We start from the raw sequence: 17892 nt of genomic DNA, 5'->3' as shown, positions 1-17892 counted from the left end.
ACCTAGCGACCATCGAATGTTCCTTGATTTTGTTACCTAGCAACCATTAAATGTTACTTGTTGCTTAGTAGCCATCAAATGTCGCTTGTTACTGAGCGACCGTCAGATGTTTCTGGTTGCCTAGCAACAATCAAATGTTGCTTACTTGGCTGCCGTTCGATTTGTGTTACCTAGCATTTATCTAATGTTTCTTGTTACTGAGTTACCATGAAATGTTGTTTGTTACTTAGCAACCATCAATTATTTATTGTTACTTAAGCAACCATCAAATGTTGCTTGCTATTTAGCAACTATGATATGTTGCTGATTGCCTAAAAACCATCAGATTTTGGTTTCTTAGCAACCACCAGATTTTGTTACCTAGTGACCATCAAATGTTCCTTGATTTTGTCACCGTCAGATGTTTCTGGTTGCCTAGCAACAATCACGTGTTGGTTACTTGGCTACCATTCAATTTGTGTTACCAAGCGTGCATCAAATGTTTCTTGTTACCAAGTTACCATAACATTTTGCTTTTTACTTAGCAACCTTCAATTATTTATTGTTACTTAAGTAACCATCAAATGTTGCTTGCTATTTAGCAACATGGATGTGTTGCTGATTGCCTAAAAACCATCAGATTTTGGTTTCTTAGCGACCACCAGATTTTGTTACCAAGCGACCATCAAATGTTCCTTGATTTTGTTACCTAGCAACCATTAAATGTTGCTTGTTGCTTAGTAGCCATCAAATGTCGCTTGTTACTGAGCGACCGTCAGATGTTTCTGGTTGCCTAGCAACAATCAAATGTTGCTTACTTGCCTACCGTTCGATTTGTGTTACCTAGCATTCATCTAATGTTTCTTGTTACTGAGTTACCATGACATTTTGTTTGTTACTTAGCAACCATCAATTATTTATTGTTACTTAAGCAACCATCAAATGTTGGTTGCTATTTAGCAACCATGGTATGTTGCTGATTGCCTAAAAACCATCAGATTTTGGTTTCTTAGCAACCACCAGATTTTGTTACCTAGCGACCATCAAATGTTCCTTTATTTTGTTACCTGGGAATCATAAAATGTTGCTTGTTACTTGGAACCCATCAAATGTCGCTTGTTACTGAGCGACCGTCAGATTTTTCTGGTTGCCTAGCAACAATCATGTGTTGGTTACTTGGCTACCATTCAATTTGTGTTACCTAGCATGCATCAAATGTTTCTTGTTACCAAGTTACCATAACATTTTGCTTTTTACTTAGCAACCTTCAATTATTTATTGTTACTTAAGTAACCATCAAATGTTGCTTGCTATTTAGCAACATGGATGTGTTGCTGATTGCCTAAAAACCATCAGATTTTGGTTTCTTAGCGACCACCAGATTTTGTTACCTAGCGACCATCGAATGTTCCTTGATTTTGTTACCTAGCAACCATTAAATTTTACTTGTTGCTTAGTAGCCATCAAATGTCGCTTGTTACTGAGCGACCGTCAGATGTTTCTGGTTGCCTAGCAACAATCAAATGTTGCTTACTTGGCTGCCGTTCGATTTGTGTTACCTAGCATTTATCTAATGTTTCTTGTTACTGAGTTACCATGAAATGTTGTTTGTTACTTAGCAACCATCAATTATTTATTGTTACTTAAGTAACCATCAAATGTTGCTTGCTATTTAGCAACTATGATATGTTGCTGATTGCCTAAAAACCATCAGATTTTGGTTTCTTAGCAACCACCAGATTTTGTTACCTAGCGACCATCAAATGTTCCTTTATTTTGTTACCTGGGAATCATAAAATGTTGCTTGTTACTTGGAACCCATCAAATGTCGCTTGTTACTGAGCGACCGTCAGATTTTTCTGGTTGCCTAGCAACAATCACGTGTTGGTTACTTGGCTACCATTCAATTTGTGTTACCTAGCATGCATCAAACGTTTCTTTTTACTGAGTTACCATGAAATGTTGCTTGTTACTTAGCAACCATCAATTATTTATTGTTACTTAAGTAACCATTAAATGTTGCTTGCTATTTAGTAACTTGGATATGTTGCTGATTGCCTGATAACCATCAGATTTGGTTTCTTAGCGACCACCAGATTTTGTTACCTAGCAACCATTAAATGTTGTTTGTTACTCAGTACCCATTAATTGTAGCCCATTCCTGAGCAGCCATCAAATGTTTCTGCTTACCTAGCAACAATCAAATGTTGGTTACTTGGCTACCATTCGATTTTTGTTGCCGAGCTTTTACCAAATGTTTCTTGTTACCCAGTTACCACAACGTGTTGCTAGTTACTTAGCAACCATCAGATGTTGCTGGTTACCTAGCAACAATCAAATGTTGGTTACTTGGCTACAATTCCATTTTTGTGGCCAAGCATGTATCAAATGTTTCTTGTTGCCGAGTTACCATAAAGTGTTGCTTGTTACTTAGCAACCATCAGATGTTGCTGGTTACCTAGCAACCATCCGATGTTGCTAGTTACTTACCCACCAGGTGACACTCCTGCGTTGTAGTTTTCAGGCTGAGCTGCTTACTTCCCAAGAGGCCTCACTTTGGGGAGGTGTCGGTGCTGGACCTCCTCCCAGGGGGCACGGCCAGCTTCCACTGCCACATGGGCTACCACCTGCAGGGGGAGCAGCTGCTCACCTGTGTCAATGCCTCGCGGCCGCGGTGGAACAACAGGGAACCCGCCTGCAGAGGTCAGTGTGGCCCCGCCCCTAACGGAAGTCATAACCGGTCACCATAGCGACGTCCTCTCTTCAGCACTCTGCGGGGGAACAGTGAAGAACGCTACGGTAGGACGGGTTCTGTCCCCGTCACCTGACCGCAGGCCCAACGCCACCCAGGACCGCTCGTGTTCTTGGTCCCTTGAGGCCCCCAAGGACCAGAGGCTGCACCTGCACCTGGAGCGCTTGGTGCTGGGACCCTCTGACAGGTGGGCTGTCACCAAACAGGACATCTTAAACGTTATAATTGCATTGTCTTCCTTGCTGGCAGGCTGGTTCTGTGGAGCGGCCTGGACGCGGGTTCCGTGGTTCTGTTTGACTCGGGTCGAAGCGGACACGTTCCTTTTGAGGGTGTAATCAGCGAGGGTCCTGCGGTAAGGGTCCAGTTCATCACGGAGCAGCCCAGCCAGAACACAGGATTTAACATCCGCTATGAAGGTCTGCGCTTTTCCACTTCGTCGCATTGGACCCGTCAGGTTCTGGTCATGTGCCAAAGATCATGTGACGTGTCATCCTGCAGCCTTTGAGCGGGGTCACTGCTACGAGCCTTACCTCCAGAACGGCAACTTCACTACATCGGACCCCCTCTACGGCGTGGGAGCGGTGGTTCAGTTCAGCTGCGACCCGGGTCACTCCCTAGAACAAGGCCCGCCTGTCATTGAATGCATCAGTGCCAGGGACCCGTACTGGAATGACACAGAACCGCTCTGTAAAGGTAAGGCAGGACCTCAGGTCTGTGGGGTCGTGCTCACGAGCCACAAAGAGTCTTTGCAGAACTACATGGCATCTTCTCCACGCTGTGATCTTGTCCTTGTTCTGGTTCGTCTCAGCACAGTGCGGGGGCGACCTGAGCGGTCCCGGAGGGGTGATTCTGTCCCCCAATTGGCCCGAGTGGTACGGCGAAGGCGAGGACTGTAGTTGGCGACTCCACGTGGGCGAAGACAAGCGAGTGCTGCTCGACATCCAGCTGTAAGATTCTCATGACTCTTAGGACCTGAGGGTCAATCATAGTCTACAGAACACAGGAAACAGAGTCCAAGTCAATGGATTTTATTCTCAATATTGACTGCAATAAAGACCCACAGAACCCTCCCGTTTACCCAAAATACAGATAAAGAAATGACCTAAAGGAACAAAAGCCAACGCTATACAGGGCTGTCAACCTGTCACGCCATGTTGAGTTTCTAAGGGGGTGTCAATGAAACTTCTACTGAGGTTCTGGGGGGGTGTCATTGGAACTTCTACTCAGGTTGTAAGGGGATTTGACAAGAACTTCTACTGAGGTTGTAAGGGACTGTACCTGGAACTTATAAACAGATCTTAATGGGATGTCACTGGAACTTCTAATCGGGTTCTGATGGGGGGTCATTGGAACTTCTAATCGGGGTCTAAGGGGGTCAGCTGGAACTTGTACTGAGTTTTTAAGGGGGTGTCACTGCTCTATTGAGTTTCTAAAGGGGTGTCACTGGAACTTCTACTCCGGTGCTAAGGAGTTTCACCGGAATATCTACTAAGTTTCTAAAGGGGTTTCACTGGAATTTCTACTCGGGTTCTAAGGGGTGTCACTGGAACGTCTACTGAGATTTTCAGGGAGTGTCACTGGAAATTCTACTCAGGTTCTAAGAGGTGTCATTGGAACTTCTTCTGAGTTTTCTAAGGGGCTGTCACTGGAACTTCTTCTCAGGTTTCCTAAGGGGTGTCATTGGAACTTGTCCGGAATTTTAAAGGGGGGTCTCTGGAACTTTTACTCAGGTGCTAAGGAGTTTCATTAGGATGTATACTGAGTTTCTAAGGGGTGTCACTGGAACTTCTACTCTGGTTCTAAGGAATTTCACTGGAACATCTGCTGAGTTTTCAAGGCGGTGCGATGAGAGCTTCTTCTCAGGTTCTAAAGGGTGTCACTGAAACTTCTACTGAGTTTCTCAGGGACTGTCACTGGAAATTCTAATGAGGTGTCACTGGAACTTCCACTCAGGTTCTAAGAGGTGTCATTGGAACTTCTTCTCAGGTTTCCTAAGGGGTGTCATTGGAACTTGTCCGGAATTTTACAGGGGTGTCTCTGGAACTTTTACTCAGATGCTAAGGAGTTTCATTAGGATGTATACTGAGTTTCTAAGGGGTGTCACTAGAAGTTCTACTCTGGTTCTAAGGGATTTCACTGGAACATCTGCTGAGTTTTCAAGGTAGTGCGACGAGAGCTTCTTCTCAGGTTCTAAAGGCTGTCACTGAAACTTCTACTGAGTTTCTTAGGGTCTGTCACTGGAAATTCTAATGAGGTGTCACTGGAACTTCTACTCAGGTTCTAAGAGGTGTCATTGGAACTTCTTCTCAGGTTTCCTAAGGGGTGTCATTGGAACTTGTCCGGAATTTTACAGGGGTGTCTCTGGAACTTTTACTCAGATGCTAAGGAGTTTCATTAGGATGTATACTGAGTTTCTAAGGGGTGTCACTAGAAGTTCTACTCTGGTTCTAAGGAATTTCACTGGAACATCTGCTGAGTTTTCAAGGCGGTGCGATGAGAGCTTCTTCTCAGGTTCTAAAGGGTGTCACTGAAACTTCTACTGAGTTTCTCAGGGACTGTCACTGGAAATTCTAATGAGGTGTAACTGGAACTTCTACTCAGGTGCTAAGGAGTTTCATTAGGACGTATACTGAGTTTCTAAGGGGTGTCACTAGAACTTCTACTCAGGTGCGAAGGACTTTCATTAGGACGTATACTGACTTTCTAAGGGGTGTCACTAAAACTTTTACTCTGGTTGTAAGGAATTTCACTGGAACATCTGCTGAGTTTTCAAGGTGGTGTGACTAGAGCTTCTTCTCAGGTTCTAAAGGGTGTCACTGAAACGTCTACTGAGTTTCTCAGGGACTGTCACTGGAAATTCTAAAGAGGTCTCACTGGAACTTCTACTCAGGTGTTAAGGAGTCTCATTAGGACATATACTAAATTTCTAAGGGGTGTCACTAGAACTTCTATTCAGGTTCTAAGGAATTTCGCTGGATCATCTGCTGAGTTTTCAAGGCGGTGCGACTAGAGCTTCTTCTCAGGTTCTAAAGGGTGTCACTGAAACGTCTACTGAGTTTCTCAGGGACTGTCACTGGAAATTCTAATGAGGTGTAACTGGAACTTCTACTCAGGTACTAAGGAGTCTCATTAGTACGTTTTCTAAATGTATAAAGGGGTGTCACTAGAACTTCTACTCAGGTTCTAAGGAATTTCGCTGGATCATCTGCTGAGTTTTCAAGGCGGTGCGACTAGAGCTTCTTCTCAGGTTCTAAAGGGTGTCACTGAAACGTCTACTGAGTTTCTCAGGGACTGTCACTGGAAATTCTAATGAGGTGTCACTGGAACTTCTGCTCAAGTTCCAAGGGGTGACACTGGAACTGCTACTGAGATTCTCAGGAAGCGTCAATGGAAATTCTACTCAGGTTCTAAGGGGTGTCATTGGAGCTTCTACTGAGTTTCTGAGGGGTTCTCACTAGAACTTCAACATTCTAAGGGGGTATTACTTAAACTTCTACTCAAATTCTGATGGGTTTTATCATTACTTATACTGAGGTTCTAATGGATATTACTAGAACTCGTACTGAAGTTCTACCACACCAAATGACCATTAAGCATCGTGGTTAAGGAAGCTAACTTTCTTTGCTTCTTTCCACCAGCCTGAATATCAGCGATGGCGATGTGTTGACTGTCACTGACGGTGATGAGGGTGTGGCCCAGGTCCTGGGTCGCTACCCGGGGGGCGGCAGTCCTTTCAAGCTCTTCTCCAGCACCCCCGACCTGAGCGTCACGTTCCACTCGGACCCGGCTGGGCTGGTTCTAGGCAAAGGAGAAGGCTTCATCATCAACTACATGGGTGAGATCTAAAAGTACTTCAGAGTCCTGCAGTACAGTAGATCCCCCGCCTACTCGCGGTTCGTCATCTTTCCCCTAAGTATTCGTAGATTCAACTTATTTAAATCGCACCTGAAAAAGGATGTGTTGTTGTGTAACTGCAGCTTTTGTGAGTACAACACAGAATACAGTGTGCTTGTAAATGTTTCTCGGTGTGTAAAACATTTCAAAGGCTTTGGGACATTTGACCAAATCAGTGTCATTGGTTTTCTCTTAAAATAATCATCCATCTTCTTACGTTTATCTGAGGTCGGATCACAGGGGCAGCAGCCTAAGCAGGGAAGCCCAGACTTCCCTGTCCTTGGCCACTTTGTCCAGCTCCTCCTGGGGGATCCCGGGGCATTCCCAGTCCAGCCGGGAGACATAGTCTTTCAAATGTGTCCTGGGTCTTCCCCGTGGCCTCCTACCGGTTGGACGTGCCCTAAACACCTCCCTAGGGAGGCGTTCGGGTGGCATCCTGACCAGATGCCTGAACCACATCATCTGGCTCCTCTCCATGTGGAGGAGCAACGGCTTTACTTTGACCTTCTCCCGGATGGCAGAGCTTCTCAGCCTATCTCTAAGGGAGTAAGGAAACTAATTTCGGCTGTTTTTACCTGTGATCATTTAAGTCTCACCTTAAAACTCATCTGTATACTCTAGCCTTTAAATAGACCTCCTTTTTAGACCAGTTGATCTGCCGCTTCTTTTCTTTCTCCTATGTCCCCCCCTCCCTTGTGGAGGGGGTCCGGTCCGATGACCATGGATGAAGTACTGGCTGTCCAGAGTCGAGACCCAGGATGGACCGCTCGTCGGGACCCAGGATGGACCGCTCGCCTGTATCTGTTGGGGACATCTCTACGCTGCTGATCCGCTTGAGATGGTTTCCTGTGGACGGGACTCTCGCTGCTGTCTTGGATCCGCTTGAACTGAACTCTCGCGGCTGTGTTGGAGCCACTATGGATTGAACTTTCACAGTATCATGTTAGACCCGCTCGACATCCATTGCTTTCGGTCCCCTAGAGAGGGGGGGTTGCCCACATCTGAGGTCCTCTCCAAGGTTTCTCATAGTCAGCATTGTCACTGGCGTCCCACTGGATCTGAATTCTCCCTGCCCACTGGGTGTGAGTTTTCCTTGCCCTTTTGTGGGTTCTTCCGAGGATGTTGTAGTCGTAATGATTTGTGCAGTCCTTTGAGACATTTGTGATTTGGGGCTATATAAATAAACATTGATTGATTGATTGATTGATCTTGTCCTTTTGGTCCTAACCCAAAGCTCATGACCATAGGTGAAGATGGGAACCTAGATCGACCGGTAAATTTAGAGCTTTGCCTTCCGGCTCAGTTCCTACTTTACCACAACGGATCGATCCGCCTGTCGATCTTATGATCCACTCTTCCCTCACTTGTGAACAAGACGCCGAGGTACTTGGACTCCTCCACTTGGGGAAGGGTCTCCTCCCCAACCTGGAGATGGCACTCCACCCTTTCTCGGGCGAGAACTACGGACTCTGACTTGGAGGCGCTGATTCTTATCCCAGTTACTTCACCGATCCAGTGAGAGCTGAATATCCTTTTTTTTACTCTAAATATGATAATACACATACAAACCCCGTTTTCATATGAGTTGGGAAATTGTGTTAGATGTAAATATAAACAGAATACAATGATTTGCAAATCCTTTTCAAGCCATATTCAGTTGAATATGCTACAAAGACAACATATTTGATGTTCAAACTGATAAACATTTTTTTTTTGCAAATAATCATTAACTTTAGAATTTGATGCCAGCAAAGAAGTTGGGAAAGGTGGCAATAAATACTGATAAAGTTGAGGAATGCTCATCAAACACTTATTTGGAACATCCCACAGGTGTGCAGGCTAATTGGGAACAGGTGGGTGCCATGATTGGGTATAAAAACAGCTTCCCAAAAACTGCTCAGTCTTTCACAAGAAAGGATGGGGCGAGGTACACCCCTTTGTCCACAACTGCGTGAGCAAATAGTCAAACAGTTTAAGAACAACGTTTCTCAAAGTGCAATTGCAAGAAATTTAGGGATTTCAACATCTACGCTCCATAATATCATCAAAAGGTTCGAGAATCTGGAGAAATCACTCCACATAAGCGGCATGGCCGGAAACCAACATTGAATGACCGTCACCTTCGATCCCTCACACGGCACTGTATCAAAAACCGACATCAATCTCTAAAGGATATCACCACATGGGCTCAGGAACATTTCAGAAAACTACTGTCACTAAATACAGTTGGTTGCTACATCTGTAAGTGCAAGTTAAAGCTCTACTATGCAAAGCGAAAGCCATTTATCAACAACATCCAGAAACGCCGCCGGCTTCTCTGGGCCCGAGATCATCTAAGATGGACTGATGCAAAGTGGAAAAGTGTTCTGTGGTCTGACGAGCCCACATTTTAAATTGTTTTTGGAAATATTCGACATTGTGTCATCCGGACCAAAGGGGAAGCGAACCATCCAGACTGTTATCGACGCAAAGTTGAAAAGCCAGCATCTGTGATGGTATGGGGGTGCATTAGTGCCCAAGGCATGGGTAACTTACACATCTGTGAAGACACCATTAATGCTGAAAGGTACATACAGGTTTTGGAACAACATATGCTGCCATCTAAGCGCTGTCTTTTTCATGGACGCCCCTGCTTATTTCAGCAAGACAATGCCAAACCACATTCAGCTGCGTGGCTTTGTAAAAAAAAAAGCGTGCGGGTACTTCTTTCCTGGCCCGCCTGCAGTCCAGACCTGTCTCCCATGGAAAATGTGTGGCGCATTATGAAGCGTAAAATACGACGGCGGAGACCCCAGACTGTTGAAGGACTGAAGCTCTACATAAAACAAGAATGGGAAAGAATTCCACTTTCAAAGCTTCAACAATTAGTTTCCTCAGTTCCCAAACGTTTATTGAGTGTTTTTAAAAGAAAAGGTGATGTAACACAGTGGTGAACATGCCCTTTCCCAACTACTTTGGCACGTGTTGCAGCCATGAAATTCTAAGTTAATTATTATTTACAAAAAAAAATTAAGGTTAATGAGTTTGAACATCAAATATGTTGTCTTTGTAGCATATTCAACCGAATGTGGGTTGAAAATGATTTGCAAATCATTGTATTCTGTTTATATTTACATCTAACACAATTTCAATCAATGTCAATCAATGTTTATTTATATAGCCCCAAATCACAAATGTCTCAAAGGACTGCACAAATCATTACGACTACAACATCCTCGGAAGAACCCACAAAAGGGCAAGGAAAACTCACACCCAGTGGGCAGGGAGAATTCACATTCTGTGGGACGCCAGTGACAATGCTGACTATGAGAAACCTTGGAGAGGACCTCAGATGTGGGCAACCCCCCCCCCCTCTAGGGGACCGAAAGCAATGGATGTCGAGCGGGTCTAACATGATACTGTGAAAGTTCAATCCATAGTGGCTCCAAGACAGCAGTGAGAGTCCCGTCCACAGGAAACCATCTCAAGCGGATCAGCAGCGTAGAGATGTCCCCAACCGATACAGGCGAGCGGTCCATCCTGGGTCCCGACGAGCGGTCCATCCTGGGTCTCGACTCTGGACAGTCAGTACTTCATCCATGGTCATCGGACCGGACCCCCTCCACAAGGGAGGGGGGGACATAGGAGAAAGAAAAGAAACGGCAGATCAACTGGTCTAAAAAGGAGGTCTATTTAAAGGCTAGAGTATACAGATGAGTTTTAAGATGAGACTTAAATGCTTCTACTGAGGTAGCATCATTTCCCAACTCATATGGAAACGGGGTTTGTAGAATGCTGACAGGGCACAATCAGTCATCCAGCAAAACAAGTATTTCATCAAACAAATACACCGGACTGAGTTGTTAACCTCCCAATCAGGTTTGAACTTATCTCATGTGCCAGCAACCTGAGGGTTCCTGGTTCAATCCCCACCTTCGGCCATCTTAGTCACGTCCAGTTGTGTCCTTGGGCAAGACACTTCACCCTTGCTCCTGATGGGCCCTGGTTAGCGCCTTGCATGGCAGCTCCCTCCATCAGTGTGTGAATGTGGAAATAGACTCAAAGCGCTTTAGGCTCCTTAAAAAGGGTTAGAAAAGCGCTATACAAGTGCAACCATTTACCATTTAGTAATGTCTCTTTCTGTGGACCATGTGACATGTGGAGTCCTCCACATTTTGTCAGGGTAACAGGACTGAGTGAAAACCCCGAGACACCAATAGTTGTCAGTGAGAGACATGTTGGATGCTGCTTTATCAAAGATGGCAGTTTTGGTGCTTTAATAGGTGTGATCATGGAGAGGATCTAATGTAGTCCATGCAGGATGACATCTAGTCACTTCCTCTTTGTTTCTACATGATCTTACACTTACTACACCCCCCCTGTTTGGAACTATACTGTCACACTAACTCAGTCCTGTCAACGTGTCTTTAATGGACTCAATGCAGCGTGAAACACTGCCTGCCTCCGTGTGTGTGTGTGTGTGTGTGTGTGTGTGTGTGTGTGTGTGTGTGTGTGAGAGAGAGAGTGAGTCTGAGTTTGACAATAAAAAAAACAATACAGAGTAGTAATCCAAGTGTTCTCATCACATTGTGTTCATTGTGCATAGAAACAAGATCTGTGTGCTAACTTGACACCAGAACCATGCAAGCAGGTCCACCATCTTTCATGACATCGTCCATCCTTCACCTCATGTCCCCCATGTCACTCCTGCCTCTCATGTCCCCCATGTCACTCCTGCCTCTCATGTCACTCCTGCCTCTCATGTCCCTCATGTCACTCCTGCCTCTCATGTCCCTCATGTCACTCCTGCCTCTCATGTCCCTCATGTCACTCCTGCCTCTCATGTCCCTCATGTCACTCCTGCCTCTCATGTCCCTCATGTCACTCCTGCCTCTCATGTCCCTCATGTCACTCCTGCCTCTCATGTCACTCCTGCCTCTCATGTCCCTCATGTCACTCCTGCCTCTCATGTCCCTCATGTCACTCCTGCCTCTCATGTCACTCCTGCCTCTCATGTCCCTCATGTCACTCCTGCCTCTCATGTCCCTCATGTCACTCCTGCCTCTCATGTCACTCCTGCCTCTCATGTCCCTCATGTCACTCCTGCCTCTCATGTCCCTCATGTCACTCCTGCCTCTCATGTCACTCCTGCCTCTCATGTCACTCCTGCCTCTCATGTCACTCCTGCCTCTCATGTCACTCCTGCCTCTCATGTCCCTCATGTCTCCTATGCAACTCATGCCCCTCTTGTCATTCAGGTCTTTCATGTCACTTATGTCCCTCATGTCACTCCTGCCTCTCATGTCCCTCATGTCACTCCTGCCTCTCATGTCCCTCATGTCACTCCTGCCTCTCATGTCCCTCATGTCTCCTATGCAACTCATGCCCCTCTTGTCATTCAGGTCTTTCATGTCACTTATGTCCCTCATGTCACTCCTACCTCTCATGTCACTCCTGCCTCTCATGTCACTCATGTCACTCCTGCCTCTCATGTCACTCCTGCCTCTCATGTCCCTCATGTCACTCCTGCCTCTCATGTCCCTCATGTCACTCCTGCCTCTCATGTCACTCCTGCCTCTCATGTCCCTCATGTCACTCCTGCCTCTCATGTCCCTCATGTCACTCCTGCCTCTCATGTCACTCCTGCCTCTCATGTCCCTCATGTCACTCCTGCCTCTCATGTCCCTCATGTCACTCCTGCCTCTCATGTCACTCCTGCCTCTCATGTCCCTCATGTCACTCCTGCCTCTCATGTCCCTCATGTCACTCCTGCCTCTCATGTCACTCCTGCCTCTCATGTCACTCCTGCCTCTCATGTCACTCCTGCCTCTCATGTCACTCCTGCCTCTCATGTCCCTCATGTCTCCTATGCAACTCATGCCCCTCTTGTCATTCAGGTCTTTCATGTCACTTATGTCCCTCATGTCACTCCTGCCTCTCATGTCCCTCATGTCACTCCTGCCTCTCATGTCCCTCATGTCACTCCTGCCTCTCATGTCCCTCATGTCTCCTATGCAACTCATGCCCCTCTTGTCATTCAGGTCTTTCATGTCACTTATGTCCCTCATGTCACTCCTACCTCTCATGTCACTCCTGCCTCTCATGTCACTCATGTCACTCCTGCCTCTCATGTCCCTCATGTCACTCCTGCCTCTCATGTCCCTCATGTCACTCCTGCCTCTCATGTCCCTCATGTCACTCCTGCCTCTCATGTCACTCCTGCCTCTCATGTCACTCATGCCTCTCATGTCCCTCATGTCACTCCTACCTCTCATGTCACTCCTGCCTCTCATGTCACTCATGTCACTCCTGCCTCTCATGTCCCTCATGTCACTCCTACCTCTCATGTCCCTCATGTCACTCCTGCCTCTCATGTCACTCCTGCCTCTCACGTCCCTCATGTCCCTCATGTCACTCATGTCTCTCATGTCCCTCATGTCACTCCTGCCTCTCATGTCACTCCTGCCTCTCATGTCCCTCATGTCACTCCTGCCTCTCATGTCACTCATGTCACTCCTGCCTCTCATGTCACTCCTGCCTCTCATGTCACTCATGTCACTCCTGCCTCTCATGTCCCTCATGTCACTCCTGCCTCTCATGTCACTCCTGCCTCTCATGTCCCTCATGTCACTCCTGCCTCGCATGTCACTCCTGCCTCTCATGTCCCTCATGTCACTCCTGCCTCTCATGTCCCTCATGTCACTCCTGCCTCTCATGTCACTCCTGCCTCTCATGTCACTCCTGCCTCTCTTGTCCCTCATGTCACTCCTGCCTCTCATGTCCCTCATGTCACTCCTGCCTCTCATGTCCCTCGTGTCACTCCTGCCTCTCACGTCCCTCATGTCACTCCTGCCTCTCACGTCCCTCATGTCTCCTATGCAACTCATGCCCCTCTTGTCATTCAGGTCTTTCATGTCACTTATGTCCCTCATGTTTCTCATGTCCCTCTTGACACCCATCTCCCTCACTTCACTTGTGTCCCTCATGTTTCCTCCACTTGTGTCCCTCATGTCAAGGAAACATGAGGGACACAAGTGGAGGAAACATGAGGGACACAAGTGGAGGAAACATGAGGGACACAAGTGGAGGAAACATGAGGGACACAAGTGGAGGAAACATGAGGGACACAAGTGAAGTGAGGGAGATGGGTGACAAGAGGGACATGAGAAACATGAGGGACTCCACCCGCTCCCTGTCCTCACTTCACTTGTGTCCCTCATCTTTCTCATGTCTGCAAAGAGGTAGCGACTTGTCCGGGGCGTACCCCGCCTTCTGCCCGATTGAAGCTGACATAGGCTCCAGCGACCCTGAAGGGAATAAGCGGTAGAAAATGGATGGATGTTTCTCATGTCCCCCTTGTCGCCCATCCCCCTCACCTCACTTGTCTCTCATGTCTCTCATGTCCCTCACGCCTCCTCTTGTCTTCCATCAGAGGTGTCTCGCAACGACTCCTGCCCCGACCTGCCGGAGATTCAGAACGGCTGGAAGACGAGGTCGCACGTGGCGCCGGTCCGAGGCGCTCGCGTCACCTACCAGTGCGACCCGGGCTACGACCTGGTGGGCCGGGAGACCCTCAGCTGCCAGCTGGACCTCTCGTGGAGCTCGCAGCCTCCATTTTGTGAAAAGAGTCCGTTCACCCGCTCAGGACTTGTTGGTGCCCACCCACCGCTGACGCTAAACCAGGTCCTGTCTTCTTCCCGCCCAGTCATGTACTGTTCCGACCCGGGTCACGTGGACCACTCCACCCGCTCCCTGTCCGACTCCAAGCTGCTGGTGGGCGCCACCATCCGCTACCGCTGCAACCCCGGCTACGTCCTGCAGGGCGGCGCCACCATCACCTGCTACGGCCGCGAGCCAGGGACCCCCGTGTGGACCTCGCACCTCCCCCACTGCGCTGGTGAGACTCCCGATCCCAATGTTTGCTTCTGATCCATGTGTGCCCTGTTTCCATGGCGACCACATGGCAGGATGCGGGGATATGCAAATGAGATGCTAATGAGCGGAGCGGCGTGTGTTCAGCCGAGGATTTGCTGTCCTGCGAGGACCCGGGCGTCCCCGACAACGGCTACCAGATCCTGTCCAAGCGGGTCTACCTGCCCGGCGAGACGCTGGCCTTCGTCTGTTTCCACGGTTACCAGCTCATCGGGGAGGTGGCCATCAGGTGCGTCCAGGGAAACCCCTCCTTTTGGAGCGGTCCCCTCCCGCTCTGCACAGGTGAGACCTGGATGAAGGGGGTGGGGCTAAGACGGTGACACGGCAGGAAGTGACCGAGCCATGTCTTGCAGCTGACCACGCCTGCTTCAGCAGCCACGCCCTGGAAGGTGAGTGTGCGCCCGGGTGTGTGCGGGGGCGTGTCCGTGACTGTTTGTGTGTGTCAGTTGCGCACGCCAGCAGCGGCTCGGTGCTGGACGGCGGCAACGTGGCGTTAGCCGTCTTCCTGCTGGTCCTCCTGCTGTCTGTGCTGCTGGGAGGCCTTTATGTGCTCGTCACACGGTAGGAAATCTCCCCGCCGACAAAACATCGCGGCGGCGCCTGACGACACTTGTCACTTCCCGTCAGGTGCCGCCGTCCGTCCAACCTGCGGCTGCCCCTCATCTACCCGCACCGGTACAGGCAGATCACCGCGGAGGCGGAGTTTGACAACCCGCTCTACGAGGCGGGCGGGGTGAGTTTAATTAAGTAAGCCAGGCTCGGTAAGAGGCGGAGTTTCCTTGTTTAGCCCCGCCCCCCGCCGGGTCTGCTTTGTCTGCAGGACACCCGGGAATACGAAGTGTCCATCTGAGGAACGCCGCAGCCCCCCCCCTCCACCTCACCACCCAGAGGGAGGTGATGTAAATACGCTCAATGATGTCCAGCCCCCTTCTCGGGAAGGAGGCGAGATTGGGCGGGGCTACGGAAAACAGCGCTCATCTTCAACGCCTTCATGGTCTTTATGGCACAAAGAGGAGCAGCCATGTTTGCATAGACAGGAGACTTCTTTAGGCATGTTTGTTGAATGTTGACATTTTAAACACGTCTTTTTGTGTCTGTTGACCCCAACAAACCTGTCAGTCAAAGATCAGGGTAGGGCAGGGGTCACCAACGCGGTCGCCCGCTGGCCTGTTCTAAAAATAGCTCAAATAGCAGCACTTACCAGTGAGCTGCCTCTATTTAATTTTTATATTTTATTTACTAGCAAGCTGGTCTCGCTTTGCTCGACATTTTTTAATTCTAAGAGAGGCAAACCTCAAATAAAATCCAAGAAAATATTTTAGTGTGAATTATATTTATATAGCGCTTTTCTCTAGTGACTCAAAGCGCTTTACATAGTGAAACCCAATATCTAAGTTACATTTAAAGCAGTGTGGGTGGCACTGGGAGCAGGTGGGTAAAGTGTCTTGCCCAAGGACACAACGGCAGTGACTAGGATGGCGGAAGCGGGAATCGAACCTGCAACCCTCAAGTTGCTGGCACGGCCACTCAACCAACCGAGCTATACCACTTTGTCATCACTTGTTTAAATAAATTCATTTATTTTCTTACTTGGCTTCTTATAACTTTCATAAAGACAATTTTAGAGAAAAAATACAACCTTAAAAATGATTTTAGAATTTTTAAACACATATATATTTTTACCTTTTAAATTCCTTCCTCTTCTTTCCTCACAATTTAAATCAATGTTCAAGTATTTTTTTTTTATTGTAAAGAATAATAAATACATTTTAATTCAGTTGTTCATTTTAGCCTCTGTTTTTTCGACGAAGAATATTTGTGAAATATTTCTTCAAACTTATGATTAAAATGAAAAAAAAAATATTCTGGCAAATCTAGAAAATCTGTAGAATCCAATTTAAATCTTATTTCAAAGTCTTTTGAATTTCTTTTAAAATGTTTGTTCTGGAAAATCTAGAAGAAATAATGATTTGTCTTTATTTGAAATATAGCTTGGTCCAATTTGTTATATATTCTAACAAAGTGCAGATTGGATTTTAACCTATTTAAAACATGTCATCAAAATTCTAAAATTAATCTTAATCAGAAAAAATTACTAATGATGTTCCATAAATTACTTTTTTTAATTTTTTCAAAAAGATTCGAATTAGCTAGTTTTTCTCCTCATTCTTTTCGGTTGAACTTTGAATTTTAAAGAGTCGAAATTGAAGATAAACTATGTTTCAACATTTAATTTAAATTTTTTTTTTGTGTCTTCTCCTCTTTTAAACCGTTCAATTAAGTGTGTTTTCATCATTCTCTACAAAAAAACTTCCGTAGAAGGAAAAAAAATACGACGGAATGACAGACAGAAATACGCTTTTTTTTATATATAAATATATTTATTTATTAAAGGTAAATTGAGCAAATTGGCTATTTCTGACAATTTATTTAAGTGTGTATCAAACTGGTAGCCCTTCGCATTAATCAGTACCCAAGAAGTAGCTCTTGCTTTCAAAAAGGTTGGTGACCCCTGTCCTACGTGGAGGGTCGCCACCTGCTGGATGTTGGTGATATTCCCTATCTCTAACATGTTTTTTGTTTTATTTTTTACTTCAAGTAATGATTGACATCATCCTCATCTTGTAAATATATCAATAAATGATGTATTTTATGTCTTAATTTATTAATGTGCTGTTGTCTGACCATTTTCTTGATGCCCTAAATAAATGGTACTGTACGTGTTATTTGTTTGTGAATATGCTTTATGTATAAACGCTGTGACGTCACACAACACCACGCCCCTAGGACAGGAAGTAGATTTGATTATTATTTCTCAACTGTTTGTAAATGTTGAAATTTATAAATAAAGGTTTTTTTTAAAAAAAGGAAGTAAATATTGTACAATTAAGAGGAGCTTTATGTAACTGACTTGTTTGCGTTTGAATAGCGTGAATTAAAGTTTTTTTAAACAATTTCCTTGAATAAAAATCGTATTTATATGAATGTATTATATTTGTGTTTTAATTAGTTTAGTTTGTCCGAATACACTGTTTTAAAATTCAGGATAAGAAATTGTGTATTAGAAAAATTAATTGCAGAAAATATTAGTGTATAAAAGCTCAGTGCAAAAATATTTGTTGCTATAAAACCCAAACCTACTTCCGGTAATAAAGAATGAGTCTGAGTCTTAATATACCGGAAATGAGTCTTGAGTTTTAAAGCAAAGCATTTTCTGCAATGATTTTTTTTTTTACACACAACATTTTAAAACACGCATTTTTTTTATTCAATGAAACTGTCATCGTAATTTGAGTCACTTTACAAAATTAGAACGCAAACACTTTAGTCTCAGCATTTTTTTTAATTAAAGACAA

General features: G+C 46.0%; 1 protein-coding gene across 3 annotated transcripts in view; it reads left to right on the top strand.

Moving 5' to 3' along the window:
- The window catches only part of LOC133536015 (seizure 6-like protein), a 34400-nt gene extending 16883 nt beyond the window's left edge, over positions 1–17517 (top strand). For all 3 annotated transcript variants that reach the window (XM_061876185.1, XM_061876186.1, XM_061876184.1), the window contains exons 5-17: positions 2497–2682; positions 2747–2918; positions 2981–3147; positions 3230–3424; positions 3540–3678; positions 6370–6566; positions 14037–14231; positions 14310–14501; positions 14624–14818; positions 14890–14925; positions 14983–15097; positions 15164–15269; positions 15357–17517. In XM_061876185.1, coding sequence (XP_061732169.1) covers positions 2497–2682; positions 2747–2918; positions 2981–3147; positions 3230–3424; positions 3540–3678; positions 6370–6566; positions 14037–14231; positions 14310–14501; positions 14624–14818; positions 14890–14925; positions 14983–15097; positions 15164–15269; positions 15357–15386 — 1925 coding nt within the window. In that variant the 3' untranslated portion in view covers positions 15387–17517. The remainder of the gene's footprint in view (positions 1–2496; positions 2683–2746; positions 2919–2980; positions 3148–3229; positions 3425–3539; positions 3679–6369; positions 6567–14036; positions 14232–14309; positions 14502–14623; positions 14819–14889; positions 14926–14982; positions 15098–15163; positions 15270–15356) is intronic.
- Positions 17518–17892: the final 375 nt, after the last annotated feature.

This window comes from Nerophis ophidion, linkage group LG17 (genome assembly GCF_033978795.1).
Source record: "Nerophis ophidion isolate RoL-2023_Sa linkage group LG17, RoL_Noph_v1.0, whole genome shotgun sequence".
Lineage (NCBI taxonomy): Eukaryota > Metazoa > Chordata > Actinopteri > Syngnathiformes > Syngnathidae > Nerophis > Nerophis ophidion.
Note: the sequence above shows the minus strand (reverse complement) of the source record. Positions and strands in the feature narration are given on the sequence as shown.